The 14,631-nt window shown below is 51.6% G+C and overlaps 1 protein-coding gene across 1 annotated transcript in view; it reads right to left on the bottom strand.

The window, feature by feature from the left end:
- DACT3 (dishevelled binding antagonist of beta catenin 3) overlaps nucleotides 1-12,681 on the bottom strand; it is a 32,649-nt gene extending 19,968 nt beyond the window's left edge. The window contains exon 1 of the mRNA XM_084814775.1: nucleotides 12,277-12,681. Within this exon, the coding sequence (XP_084670901.1) occupies nucleotides 12,277-12,492 (216 nt within the window). The 5' untranslated portion in view covers nucleotides 12,493-12,681. The remainder of the gene's footprint in view (nucleotides 1-12,276) is intronic.
- Nucleotides 12,682-14,631: the final 1,950 nt, after the last annotated feature.

Here is a 14,631-nt window from a genome sequence, read left to right as displayed (position 1 = left end):
GATGTATTTTTGGAAGTGTATTCCTGTCATATGCCTTCTCAGGTTTTCTTGTAGCTCGTGCTGTGCCTTCAGGACCAGGCAGGATAAAAGTTTAAATATAATCACAAACGCCAAGCACAGATGCGCGCAAACACATATAAGCACTCTCTCTCCCTCCCCACCCCCAAGATGTGAAATAGAATCTTTGTCAACAGAGAGCACTATAATTACAAAGGGGCTTGCGATTAGAGGCAAATGAAGCTTCGCGTGCTGCTGAAAACCAACCCAGACCACAATCCTATGCCCATTTATTCTCAATGTAAGCCTTACTGGACTCATTGCAACATACTTCTGAATAAACACATAGGATTGGACTGCAGTTCTTGCAAAAATTCCAAATTTGGACATTGAGAAGCAGACTACCATCCACAGAGTTATAATTTTGGAGCCTGGAAGAATCAATCATTCTTCCATTCAAAATCAGAATATGTTTTTAATGACTACCTAGCAAGTTTTTTACATGGAGGGAACACTCAAAAAGGCATCCCACAACATCCGTTGTCTGAAGTGAATCAATCCACACTCCCACCTTGGGACCCAAGTGTCACTGAGTATGTGCCTGAGTATATATGCAACTCTGGCTTCCAGAACCAAAGCTGGCGTTGATAAAGCAGCTACCACTTTGCAGAGAGGGAGGAAGGAAGAAAGAAAATCACTGTGTCTTCCTCCCCCACTACTCCAAAGTCAGAGTTTGAGTTTTTGTTTTGAAGTTCAGCCAGCGCAAACGCCAGAAGACCAGGCTTCCATTCATATTCTCCAAAAACTTTCTGGAAGTGCCAAGTCCTTTTGCTGCAACCTTCTTGTTTTTTTAAGCTAAAGAAACAAAGAAACCCCCCTCCCCCAATACATGCAGGGGGCAAAATGCAGGGAAGTGTGAAATCCCAGGGTCAAGTGAGGCTGGGGTCTCTTAGGTCTCCCACATCTGCCTCCAGTTCCCTCCCTCAGCTACTCCCAGCAGGAAGGCAGTTTGGAACAGATATACGCCCACCCCACCAGTAATAAATTCAAAGATGAGAATCCAGACAGAGGGAGGCAGGGAGAGAGAGAGAAATCAGGACTGTCCATTAGCAATCAGATCAATTTCTCCCTGCCAAGCCAAAGCCGGATGCAATGGTAGTTTGATGGGGCTGGGGGAACACTCAGCCCCTGGTCCTACCTCCTTCCCCAAAGAGACCCACAGGTCCAGCATGAGAGGGTGAGTCTCCTATTTCCTACCCCATTCCAAACAGTCCACATTTGCAAAACATAACAAAATGATTTTTAGCAAGTTTATGAGCAAATGCGCATACGGCTTACAACTTCTACAACTCTGACCCCATCCTATGGTTTCCACAGTGACACACACAGATTTTATTTTTTTATTTACAATATTGATATATCGCTCCACATCAGAAGATTTCAGAGCAGTGAACAGCAAAGGCAAAAGGATAAAACACCAGGTTAAAACAGTTAAAACATTTTAACACTGGATTAATTTATCCAGGATAAACTACCTCCTCTTAGTTCAGCACTCTTAAGGCACTAGCACCTTTTCAGAGCCAACCATCAATTATGGGGGGGGGGTTGGTGCGTGGGGGGATTTTATCCCCTTCTATCCAGTTTGGATGAGACTATTAAAAGGGGTGTGTTTCGCCAAATACAAACACACATGCACGCAACACATTTTGGCTCCCAGTTGGTTAGTGTGAAGTAACTTCAACCACGACTTTGTAGGCTACTCGCAGTTACCACCGTCATTAACACTACGTTGCTAACTGTGAGTAGCTTTCAAAGTCTCCAGATCAGTTGGACTACAACTCCCATCATCCCCAGCCAGACTGGCCAACAGTTGGCATGGAGAGACACTTGCTGAGGCCCCACACCCAGCAGGGGCCCACTGACAAGCGCCCCCTGGACTGGTTCCTCCTCTTCACCATGGCAACCTGCTTGTTCACCTGCCTCGCTCTGGCCCAGACCACATGATGGTGAGGAAGGAGCAGGAGCAGGAGATGCCACGGCCTCCTTGCTCCCGGCCTGGCTCCGGTTGGCGCCCCGACTCTAATCTTGGTGGCCCAGGTGGCCTGGGCCCACAATTCTTCCAAGCCCTAGAGCGGGGGGGGGGGGGCAGAATCTCTTTCAGCCCAGGGCCCCGATCCAATGTTGGGGAAGCTCCTGGGGCCCTCACTCCAGCGGTGGGCTGACGAGAGCCCCTGGACTGGGGACTACAGCACTGAGAAGGGAGACTCCCTGAGGGAGTGGGGGCACTTCGGGGTGTCTTGCCTAAGGGCCTCTGAAACCTGGAGCCCCAACTGCATCCCCCCCTGAATTGCCCAAGACCCTCCCCCAGTGTTTACCATCTCTGCCTGCCACATGACAACCCTCTCCCCCCCACCCCCCGTTTAGCTGCTCCCAGCCCCATCTTCAGCGTGCCTGCCATATTTTCGGTATTTACCATGCCCTCCCCCTCGACCTCGCCAGACTTATCTCACTTCCTCCTCTGCTGGAGCAAAGCGTCCCCTGCTTCACTGTGTTTACCTGGCCTTCCTCCGTAAGCTGCCACCCACCCACCGCCGGCCATTCCCAACTACTTCTGACCCAAGTGCACCGAAAGGGCCAGAAAGGTCAAGGGACGCGCCCAAGGGAACACAGGGAAATGGGCAGAGCAATGTTTACCGAGCAGGTTTCGGCCTCTGGTCCCACCCGCCTCTGGAGGGCACGTGGCCATGCAGGGCACTCTGACCGTGTGAGGGGAATAAGGAGAGACCGCCACTCCTCCCAAGAGGTTGCAGGGTGGCCGTGTGCCCTCTTTTACAGAGGACAGTCCTCTCTTCTGAAGGGCCGTCCAGTTTAAAGACAAAGAACCATCCGAGGGGAGAGCTTTGCCTTGAATTCGGCTGTCAGCAGCACCTGGACAGCAGAATGAGCAAGGCACACAGAAGTCACCTGCTGGCCGCAGTGTTCCGCACTATGGCAAAACGGACCGTATTTCTATTTACAGTCTATGAATTATCTCTAAGTTGGCATCTATACATTAGCATATACACATTTTATGGAGACAGCTGTCCTCTTTTGTCCTGTTTTTGATAGACAAGTGGCTCCCCTATTCACAATCCAAATGTCAAAAGTGGACGTTTAAGAGCCTGAGTCAGACGTATTTATACAATGGCTGCTTCTGTTCAGAGAGAGCTCCTCCACCGGTATGGCATCACCATGATGCACAGAGTCATGGTGGGTCGGTGTGGAAGGATAAAGTGATGACAAGAGATGCTGGGGGCATAAACACAGATGACACCCCCCCCCCAATCTCAGACACAACCTGGGAGACATCGCCAGAGAAAGATGTCTCAGCACTGTCATCCCCATACCGGGGTCTTGACTCAGCGAGTCAAGGCAGACAGGGAGGTCCGGCATGCAAGAAAACAAGCAAGGCCGCTGGGATTAAGGCAGTGATCCGTTACCGGTGGGGAGGGGCAGAGGGGGTCTGGCCTCCTCACTTTTTGTGATAGCTTCTCCCTCTGCCAGCTTTTATTTTTAGGAGGCTAAGGAGAGCATGATGGGTGGGAATCTGGGGTGGGCGTTGTGGATCTAATCAGTCCCCGTGAGCATGTTCACACACACACACACGTCCACCCATAATGTGAGCCCTGGGTTAAGGCCTTAGGGTTCTTGCTCCACCATTGAGGAGAAGGGCTCTAGGATTCATTTGTCTGAGAAAGCCCATGGTCGTTACCCAGAGGAGTGTGTCTGTTGCATCTCTGCATGGGTGAGAGCCTTCTGCTACATTTTTGCACTGGGTGAAAATGAGTCATTCAATTGCTTAGTGTGGAGACAGCAAACTAGGTTATTATGGTATTTATTCCGCTTCTCAAAACATGCCTGTTGAGCCAATCGATTTGGGAAAAGAGGGTTAGTGGACGTCTAGCTGGGCAGCCAAACACACTCCTCAGCGCTATTTCACCTTAAGGAGCTCGTAAACATACACACACTAGCCCGTTTCACTTACTAAGCACCATCTCAGCCACAAAGTCTGCTTTGGTAGCTATGGGTTCTGGTTTGGTCAATTCCTGATGATTCCTGTAGTTCTGCCCCACAAAATGCTCTGGAGACTCCAACACCAGCATACATCTCCTGCTGCAAAGGGGGTTTGTGTATGGGGGGCGGGGGAGAGGAAGCAATCCTGTACCAGAGCTAGCCAAGATGAGAAGCAGCGTGACTTAAGAAAAACAAAATACGAGTCTACTGGCTACGAAGAGCAGTAGAGAATGTTGCTTGTCTTTAGCACTACTCAACAGACCGAGAATACAGGCTGTCACTGTTCATGGACAATGGAGTTCTAGTTAAATACTGTGATATCTGTACGCAAACCACCATCTGCCTGTAATAGGCTGTGTCACCTGCTCACTCACCATTGGCCAAGCTTCTGTCATGCAATGTTTGCGAATATTCCAACTGCTCGGGGCGAGTGCGTTGTCAATAGAATATTGATAAACCACGCAGTTTCGACAAGGGAAGGGAACACGCAACCTGAATGGAGGAATATACTTCATACAGGGGTGGAGGAACAGGAAAGAAAGGGGTCCATGCTATCAGGATGTTCTGCCACGCAGGACCCAAAAACTGTGTCAAAAGAGGGCCTGGTGCTAAGATGGCTGAAAAAAACCAGGGGCAGAATAGGCAGTGGACTGAAGTGATGTGCTGTAGCTTTTGCTTTTTGTGCAATTTACAGAGCACCTGCATTGCATGAAGAAGGTCTCAGGTTCAATCACTGGCATCACCAGGATGGGCTGGCAAAGATCACCAACTGCTTTGGAGAGCCACTACCAGTCAGCACAGACCAGAAGAGCAGAATCTCAGATCCAAGAGCAAAATCCAGCCCTCCTGCAGTCCCAATCCACACACTGTGATACGCAAAGCAGAAGCATCCCATGGGCTGGTTGCTGCTTGCTTCATTAATCCCCACACCAGAATGTGCGTGCTGGGTATTTGACAGCAGTGCCAGAAATTTTAATTAAACCAGGCAGGGTTTTGTTTTTTGTTTTTTAAGAGAGAAAATAGAGCAAAACCTTTCATTAAAATCAGCATATACCTGGCTAAGCTTCACGGGAGCCCCAAGAGAGAGACCTGTTGTCTCCATTCAGCCACAAAGTCTCCAGTACGGTGACCCCATTTGGATCCCTGCAGCCCAGACATTCAGCACTCGTCTTCAACTGGTGGCTTAGGGCCACTACTGCGCTACAGGATGACCTAAAACGGGTCACGGCCGCAGTACTGCCACCATACAGTTAGCAATATTAGCAATACCATTTATCATTTGCACAAATCCTGAAGCTGTTTACAACATCACCACAAGACAAGCATTGAGGCCTGATGTACTTCAGAGGGGAGATCATTCAATAGGGTGGGAGAAGGCCCGTCTCCGTGTCACTGCCAAACGGAAGTCCATAGGCCACAGCATGAACAACAAGGACTCCTCTGAAAATTGTAGTGGCCTGGGAGGTTGATATAGGGGGAGACATTTTTAATATGGTACAAAATTAAAAAGTGGACCCCCAAATGCAAGTTTGGCTAAATATGTGAGAGCCAGTGTGGTGTAGTGGCTAGGTGTTGGACTGGGACTTGGAGATCCCCACTCAACCATGAAGCTCACTGGGTGATTTTGGGCCAGTCACCGACTCTTAGCCTAACCTACCTCACAGGATTGTTGTGAGGACAAAATGGAGAGGAGGAGGACCAAATATGCCACCTTGGGTTCTTTGCAAGGGGGGAAAAAGTGAAATATAAATGTAATAACCAATCATGAACGTGGGTTTCCAGGTATGAAAAAAGTTGAAGTCTACTGCATTAGAGGGACCTGCTGTGGTTACTCATGGGTGAAAAAAACATACTCTGCATATATGCAGAGTACTTCTCCTCAACTAGGAGGAAAGGCTTTCAGGACAAAGGGCAAGTAAATAAATAAATAGCTTCTAGGCATCTGAACCCCCCACTCCCAACATTTCAATTTACAAATATACCAGGTGTGTGCATGCATCTATGTCCCTTCATCTCCGCCTCCCAGGGACTTTGGCACATACATGCATGCACACACCGCTCTCTGAAGAAGCAAAACCCTCAAGTTGACAGCCAGAATTATGCACAGATCGGTATGTGCAGTGCTGGCCCAGTTTATTTCCATCTCACACACAGTGCAGAATTCTAGACGCGGTGGGCTATACATTTGCCACATCTTCAACTTAGAGAGAAGTCTTGATCTTTAAATTTTATTTTAAATAAGGCACAATTCTCTTCCTGCATTAATATTTCATGCTTAATCACAGAATAGCTGCCATTTCAACACAGGAGGTGAAATACTTTATTTTTTTAAATCCCATTTAGAAATAAGCATTTATCTACCATGGAGAGGGAAGAGCCCCAATTACACAGGCAATGCTTCTCCTGCCTTTGACTACTCCCAGCAGAGTCCTCCGCAATCTTTCCCCTGCTCTGCTTTTTAAAGAAGAATTTTAATAGAAAGTTCCCTTGGAAATTATGGTGCCCAGTTTGGAGAGAACGTGTGGTAGAGGATGTCAGAACTTTGATCCAAGGATCCTTGGATCAAAGGTGTCCTACTTTGCAGACGCCAGCTTCTTCTGTGTGAAGCAGTGGACTCTGGTGGCTCCGATATCAGTGGGGCAGTGAATCCACTCCGGGTTTCAGCCAGAACTCTATAGGAGTTCTCCAAGCACCTTGGAGAGCTCCTTTAGAGTTCTGATTGAAACCTGGAGCAGATTCACCACCCCACTGACATCAGAGCCACCAGTATCCACTGAAATAAGGGAAGGTGCTGCTTTTGAAAAGACAACTCTAGCCAACCTTTTCTGCCCAGGAGGACTGCCCTTCAGAACTACCGTTTCAGGCCATCACAGAGGGAAAAACAGCAATGAACTACTACAACAGGTCCTCTTTCTCGGTTCCTTTAGGCTGGCTGGGGATGTAGGCTTCTGCACATGTACGGAGTGGACCCCTCAAGGGACCCACATTTATATTTCTGGGGGCTAGCAGACAGAGCTTCAACAGGCTGGCTAGATATGAAAGCTTCTGCACGCAGACCCCACAAGGGACCTGGGATTATATTTCGGGGGGCTAGCAGACAGAGCATCAACAGGAAGGTCTCCTGTTCGACCAGACATCAGAGAACCAGTTCCAGGCCACAACTGAAACCCTTAAAACTACCCCAGAATGGGGCATGAGTGGGAAGCCAGGTTGGAGTAGTGCCTTCTTGTTCTGTGGGTGGCATCTGGGTCATATAACCCCCCCCCCATGACTTTCCAATTAGTCCCGCAAGCCTCTGCTCTTTTCCTCCATGACTTACTCTGCCACTCACGGTGGGCTCTGGTGACCTAGTCCAACTCCCTTAAGATAGGGGTAGGCAGAACATTAGCCAACCTCTGCCAGATCAGAACAAAGGTCTGTACATACGACACCGATTCTGGCCTGCTTGCACTGGCTGCCTGTATGCTTCCAAGCCTGATTCAAGGTGCTGGTTTAGACCCATAAAGGCTCACATGGCTCAGGATCACAATACTTGACAGAGCGCCCCTTCCAGCATGAACCAACCCATCCACTACATCACCTAAGGCCCTCTTTCTTGTGCCTCCTCCAACGGAGGCTCAGAAGGTGGCAACAAGGGAGAGGGGGCCTTCTCATTGGTGGCCCCCGAACTGTGGAATGATCTCACTGACAAACCCTGCCTGGTGCCAACATTGTTATCTTTTTCATACCAGGTACAGAGCTTCCTCTTCTTTCAGGCATTTGGCAGCATATGATGAGGTTTTAATCAGTCCTGGATTTTACTTATGTTGACTGTTTAAACTTGTTTTAGATATATGTGTGTCTCTGTGTGTGTTGTATGCTTATATGTTTGTATGTAAATGGTTTTTATAATTTTTTTTTTTTACGTTTTAACCTCTGTAAACCTCCAAGAGAGTTCAGCTATTGGGCGGTATAGAAATGTAATCAATGAAATGAAATGACAATCCATTGAGTCCAGCACCCTGTTTCCAATGGCAGCTAGCTGGATGGCCAGATGCCTCTGAGGAAACCCACAGGCTGGTCCTCAGCATCTGCTATTTTAAGATATACTGCCTAAAACCTAGAGGTTCTACTTAGCTAGAGAGGCAAATAGCTGCTGACAGGTCTATTCCTCCATGGATTTCTCCACCTTTTTATATAAAGCTGTCTGCGCCAATAGCCATTGTGTGACAGGGGGATGTACAGATTTTGTTAAATGTGTTCTGTCTGTGTTTCATGGACTGTCAGGCGCCTTTCCTTCTATCAGCCACTCATTGACAGAATCGGATTTGTTTAGCATGTATGAGAACTTTGTTCTTCTTGCATAAAAGTCTGTGGGATCTACACAACTCAGGCAACAGCCAGTCTGCTGTGGAATCTGCAGGTTGGATTTAAAGAAATCCAAACTCATTTGAATTGGTTGCGGATTTCTCTGACATCCCTGAACTTGCCAATAATTTTTGTTGGGTGATCAGATTCAAATTCAAACTTCTCCAAGCTGACGGCCTCCAAATGTATTGAACCACAACTCTCATCAACTCCCAGCCATGGCCATGCAAGCTGGGGGTGATGGGAGTTGTAGTCCAAGACATCTGAAGGGCGTCAGGTTGGGAAAGGCTGTTCCGGTTAGTTATGACGAAGATGGGGTATGTAGGTGGAAGAATGCGTGTTGATTTTCTCAAAACTGTTCAGTATTTTATAAACCTCTGTCGCGTCAGCCTCTGTTGACTCCCCACCTACTCCTCTGTCTGCTCAAGATCAGCTCATTTCACCCTCACCACGGCAGGCATCATATGAGATGCAGAGAGACTGCCACAGTAAGTACTCTGCTAGCTAGGGCCGGCGCCAAGGGTTGGCCTGGTCAGGCACTTGCCAGGGCCCACACCCCAGCAGGGGCCCACTGACAGGAGCCCCCTGGAGTCGCTCTCCCTCTTCACCACTGCGACCGGCTTGTTCACCTGCCTCTTGCTCTGGCCCAGGCAGCGGTGGGGGTGGCGAGGTGGAGTGGGAGAAGCCCCAGCCTCCTTGCTCCCTGGCTAGCTGAGCAAGCAAGTGGAAGCAATGAGGAGAAAGGAGTTGAGGAGCAAGAGCTGCTGGTGACAATGGCAGTGAGAAAGGAGACGCATGGAAGGAGGAGGCCCACTGAGGCTGGCTTGCCCATGAGCCCTCCGGAACCGGGTGCTGGCACTGCCACAAGTCTTAATATTGTAGGCGAGAGAAGGCCTGTCTATTAGTCAGCTCTCCGTCTCTCTGAAAAAGGCAACAAAACACCACCACATGGGGAGACCGAGATGACGGGAGGATGCTGCGATCTGCCTTTTAAACACTTGGTTCCAATTCCAAACCATACAAGAAGACACACAGGCAGTCCTGCTGGCCTTCTGGGCATGGCCAAGTAGCAGCACCACAGCCCAGACATGCAGGCCAGTTCTGGCAACACAGGCACCTCCTTGAGTTCTGCCACCCAAAGCAGCAGCCTAAGCCAACTGTATGGATGAACTGACCCGTCCCACGCCAACAGGACTGAGGGTCACAGTTCTCTTCGCAGACCTGCTGTTTTGCAACCGCAAAATATAGAAGAGCAGGAGCGCAGAATGCAAAGGCCCCAGTCTGGCTCTGGATTAAATATCTTTTGACTAGAGGACAACACGCCTTTTACAAGAGCAGCTGTAAGAATTTATGGGGTATCTGAGCACTACGTCATGACGTGGTCTGTCCACCACAGGCTTGGGCTCCTTTAACAGCAATTCCGTTTGCCCAGAGAATCCCAGGAAGTCTCGTTCTGCCGGGGGGGGGGGGGAGGGATGGCGAGGGGCCAGCCACAGGGAAATCTCACCACCTCCTAGGAAACTACAATTCCCAGGATGCTTTGGCAATTAAACTGGTGTCAAGTCGCAATACCTTTGTCATGTAGATACAGCCTCTGGTAGCCTAAATTGGGGATCTGAGATTTCGCAAGTACTCCCCAAATGGCTTAATTCAGAATTGCAGCCTAGTTCCCCCCTCCTCCCCCCACCCCACCCCCTGTTTTGCAGTTCCATGGCCTGAGTCAACATTGGTTTGCTTGGATTAGCAGAGCATAAGAATCGCCTTGCTGGATTAGACCACTAGCACCCACCTAAGCCAGCTCTATGCTTCCAGTAGGAGCCAAGATGGAGCTGGACACAAATGTGGTTCCCCCCCCCCCTTATTCCCAGGCAGGTATGCAGAGACCAGATGCCTAGGATGGAGAAACCCTGCTGAGCGGAGGCTGGTGGCTCCAATGTCAGTGGGGCGGTGAATCCACTCCAGGTTTCAGTCAGAACCAGCCAGAACCCTAAAGGGGCTCTCCAAGGTGCTCATACCTTGGATACCTCCTTTAGAGTTCTGACTGAAACCCAGAGCAGAATTATGGGGGGGGGGTTCCATTGAACTCCCAGGGTAATAATCTCCAGACTCTCTGCAAACTTTAAGCTCTTTATTGCTCAGAGAAAAGAGGAGGTGGTGGCAGCAGCAGTGGGCAGGGGGAGGGGACTAACAAGACAACATGTTTGAAAAAGGAGTCTTTCTGAACTGATCATACAGTCTAAACCAGGGTTGCTGAACCTCTTTCAGCCTGTGGGCCAAATTCAATTGCGGAGAAGCTGAGCAATGCCGCATCCCAGTGGTGGGCGTGGCCAAAGCACAAAAATACCAACATATTGTAGGTTAAGGGTGCAATCCTATGCATGGCTGGATGGGGCATGCTGGGAGTTGCAGGACTTTTTTCTGCCTAAAAATGTATAGGATTGCACCCTAAAGCTCTTAATGCCAGTAACTAAGCCTTAGGAGAGGCAGGTCAACTTTTTGGAAAGGGGAGGAGGACTACAAAAGCTGGGAACCCACCATATGTTGGGGGGAGATGGGAAGGGGTGGAGCCAGGGGAAGGGGGCCTGGCCATCTGGAGAACCTGGGAGGGCCAAACCAAACCTGGGCCAAGGCTGGCCCACAGGCCAGTGCTTCTGCACCCCTGCTCTAAACCCTGTGGCACCAAGTTCCACAAGTTATCCAGTCCCCCCATACATGCATATGCACATTAGCTTCTTGGCTTTGGTCAAATCATGGGTTCATGCAACTCAGAAGTCCTCCTACCCTCTTGACCAAGCACGCTCCCTTGAGTCTGCAGACCATCTCCTCACCCAAAGCAAAATTGGGGTTGGAAGCCCACAGCAGCCCACGGGTCTCAGCCTCCTTTCCTCACTGATCCTCCAGCACACAGCCCCCCTAGACTTGGGGAGAGAACCCAGGAGTCGGAGGCTTGCCCCTTGCCCTCCTCCCCCTCCCCTTGAGAGTCCAAGAACTTCCTTTGCCCCCCAGGGGCGCCCTGCCCTACCCGGCTCTCTGGCCTCGCGCAACCGAGGGAGGAAGGGAGCCTAAACCCCGGGAAAAGCCAAGTCAACGATCTGAGAGGCGGGCGTGTCTTGCAAGGGGGGTGGGGGGAGAGAGAAGCGGCCCCACTTCGCCTTCTCTCCCAGGTGGGTTCCCATCGCAGCCCCACAAGCCAGGAGGAACAGGGACGGAGAGAGGTCCTCGCCCACAAAACCCCAGGCGGGGGCGGGCGGGCACGCTCCGGCATTTTTGCAAGCCCCCAGCCCCATTAAGAAACCCGCGCACAGAACCCGGCGGCTCTGCCTCCCTGCCGGCCCCGCCACCACCCAAACCTTCGAGCCCCTGAGGCTCGTTCAAAGCCCCCTCCCCGGTCCCCTGAAAAAACAAGCCAGTGCTGAGCCCTGGCCGGAAAATGCGAGGACCCGGGGAAGGGGGAAGAGGCGCAGACGGCTCAGAAGCCCCCGCGGCGCCCCCAGTCACGCTGCAGGGGGCTTGCCCCGCTGCCCAAAGGCAGCCTCCCGCGTTTACTCCGCAGGAAGTCTCCGGTGTCTTAGCGGGGCTTACTCTCAGGGAGACGCGCGCAGGATCGCAGCCTTTGACTTCTCCGGGGCTTCCCCCAAGGCTAGTCCATACGGGGGCGGGATATCGCTGCGCGGCGTCCCGCCTCCCACTGTCGAGCTCCCCAGATGGACCTTGCCTCCTGCAAAGCCCCCTCCCCAGCCGGCCAAGACCTCCCCGCGAAATCCAGCGCCGCCCCCCACTCCGAATTGGCTCCGGATCAGGAGAGAGGCGGCGGCGGGGGAGCCGCTCCTGCGGTCCGGCCGGACACCGGGGCCGGCGCCCTCCGTGCCCCGCACTCACCAGCTGGTCCTCCGGAGCCGCCTCGCCGCCGGCGGCAGCCTCGCCCTCTCCCGGCTTGCTCGGGGACTCGGCGGCGAGGCGCAGCGCCTGCCGCACGCGCCGCTCCTGGCGCTCGCGCAGCAGATGCAGCTCGCACAAGCCGGCCAGGGTGCCTTCGAGCCAGCCGCGGAGCCGGCTCCGCTCGGGGCTGGCGGGGAACGAGAACGCCCGGATCATCCTGGGGCGAGCCCCGCCGACGGCGCTGGCGAGTCTCCGCTCCGGCGAACGCGCAGCGGCGCAAGAGCCCCGGCCGCTGCAGCTCAGGCGCTGTCACCGCCTCATCTGCATAACAGCGCCCATTGGCTAGCCTCCTGGAGCTGATTTGCACGCCCGGCTCTTCACTGGCCCTGGTAGCTGCATGGCCGCACCTCCCATTCAAACCATTGGTCCCTTTCTCGCACGCCTGTTTTGCATAATCTCTGTTAAAGAGAAGCCATTGGCCCGCTCGCCTTCGCTTTATTTACAAAGCCGCGCCCCCTATTGGCGCTCCTTCGTGGGGTTGGATTCGCGGGCCGCGCCCGAAACGAGACACATTGGCCTAGCGGAGATTATATATTTGCATGGCCACGCCCTACGATCAAACCATTGGCTCTTCGGCCTTGGTTTCTCCGCTTTGGCCACACCCTTGAGCCGCGCCATTGGCCCGCGTGGCAAAAAAATGTATCTACACAGCCGCACCCTGGATCCGAGCCATTGACTCACCTGTTATGCTTTATTGGCATAATAAGCCGCGCCCCCGGAATTTAAGCTGCTGGCTGGCCTTTCCGCGATTTGCGTGCCCAAGCCATTGATTCAAGCCATTGGTCCACCCTTCCACGTTATCTGCATAGCCCCGCCCTGCAACGACTCCATTGGTTCTCTGGTCCTAATTTATCTCAATGATCGCACCCTTGATTCAAGCCGCTGCTGACGTTCTCGAGCTCCATCCTACGCCACGTCTGAAATTCAATCATTTAAAACCGATTCTGCTTTAAGGAATATCCTCCTTTTCCTTGGCCTCATTTTGCCACTTCCCTAGTTGCTTCTGTATCGACACGTTTCATATGCCTCTGCAACCTGGCGCCCTCCAGATGGGTTGGACTGCAACCCCTATCATCCCCAGCCATCATGGTAGCTGGGGATGATAGGCGTTGCAATCCAACCCATCTGGAGGGCACCAGGTTGAAGAAGCCTGGCCTAGACCGACCCAGCCATGAATATGCCTTACCAGGGAATATGCATGATTCCACCCTCCGCAGTCAATCACCAGCCCTCCCAAGTTCCGTCTCCTCATTGATAAAATAGTAACCCCGCCCACGAACGGAAGCATGTGCTCTGAAAGCTTTTCATGTGGTCCACCTAGGATCACTCCCCCCCCCGCCCCCCATGGATGACATACTGATAAGGCCAAATTTGTTTTCCTTCGGTGTTCCTCCCTACCCACCCTTTTGTCCAGCATCTGCATAAGGTGAAATTCCACTCCAAGTGAATGCATGCCCCACTTTTACAAAAAAGGGGTGAGAACTTGAATCCTGGGGTGGGGGGAGGATGACCCTTTAATCATTTCTCTAAAAGTGAGGGGGATATATATGGGGAACAAGTTGGGGGCCTACAACCCCAGGAGGCCTACAACCTGGAACTACATTCCAGGTACTTGAGGATGAGACTGGAGGACAGCCTGCAGAGGAAGAATCACAGGGGAACCTACATGAGAGTGAGCAAGAGGCTGAAGGTCAGTCAAATAGAGGCGATGAAACCCAGGCCTACAAGAAGAAGAAGAGTGGTAGTAGTGGGAGACTCCTTGCTGCGTGGGATTGAGACCCAAGTATGTCACGAAGACCAGTGGACTCGCCAGGTATGTTGTCTCCCAGGAGGATGGATTAGAGACATGACTGAAAGGTTGCCTGCACTCATAAAGCCCACTGATAGGTATCCCTTTCTTCTCATCCATGTGGGAACAAATGATACTGCCAAGCGGAACTACAAAGAAATCACATCAGACTTTGAAGCTTTGGGAAGGAAACTCCAGAACTTTGGGGCCCAGATAGTTTTCTCATCCATCCTTCCAGTAGTTAGAAGAGGGATAGAAAGGGAATGAAAAATACTCCAGGTGAATGACTGGCTACGAAGGTGGTGCCGACGAGAGAGATTTGGATTCTGGGACCACGGGCTATACTTCCTGGAAGATGGGCTGTTGGCAAGGGACGGGTTGCACCTCACAAAGGATGAGAAGAATGTGTTTGGCCACAGCATGAAGAACTTCATCAGGAGGGCTTTAAACTGAATCCTACGGGGAAGGGAGATGTAAAGTTGGGGGTAACAATGGACGTAGGCGCA

Source organism: Heloderma suspectum, chromosome 10 (genome assembly GCF_057233095.1).
Source record: "Heloderma suspectum isolate Gila_16-S chromosome 10, 16-S_ref, whole genome shotgun sequence".
Classification (NCBI taxonomy): Eukaryota; Metazoa; Chordata; class Lepidosauria; order Squamata; family Helodermatidae; genus Heloderma; species Heloderma suspectum.
The sequence above is the reverse complement of the archived record's forward strand: the minus strand, read 5'-3'. Positions and strand labels throughout refer to the sequence as shown.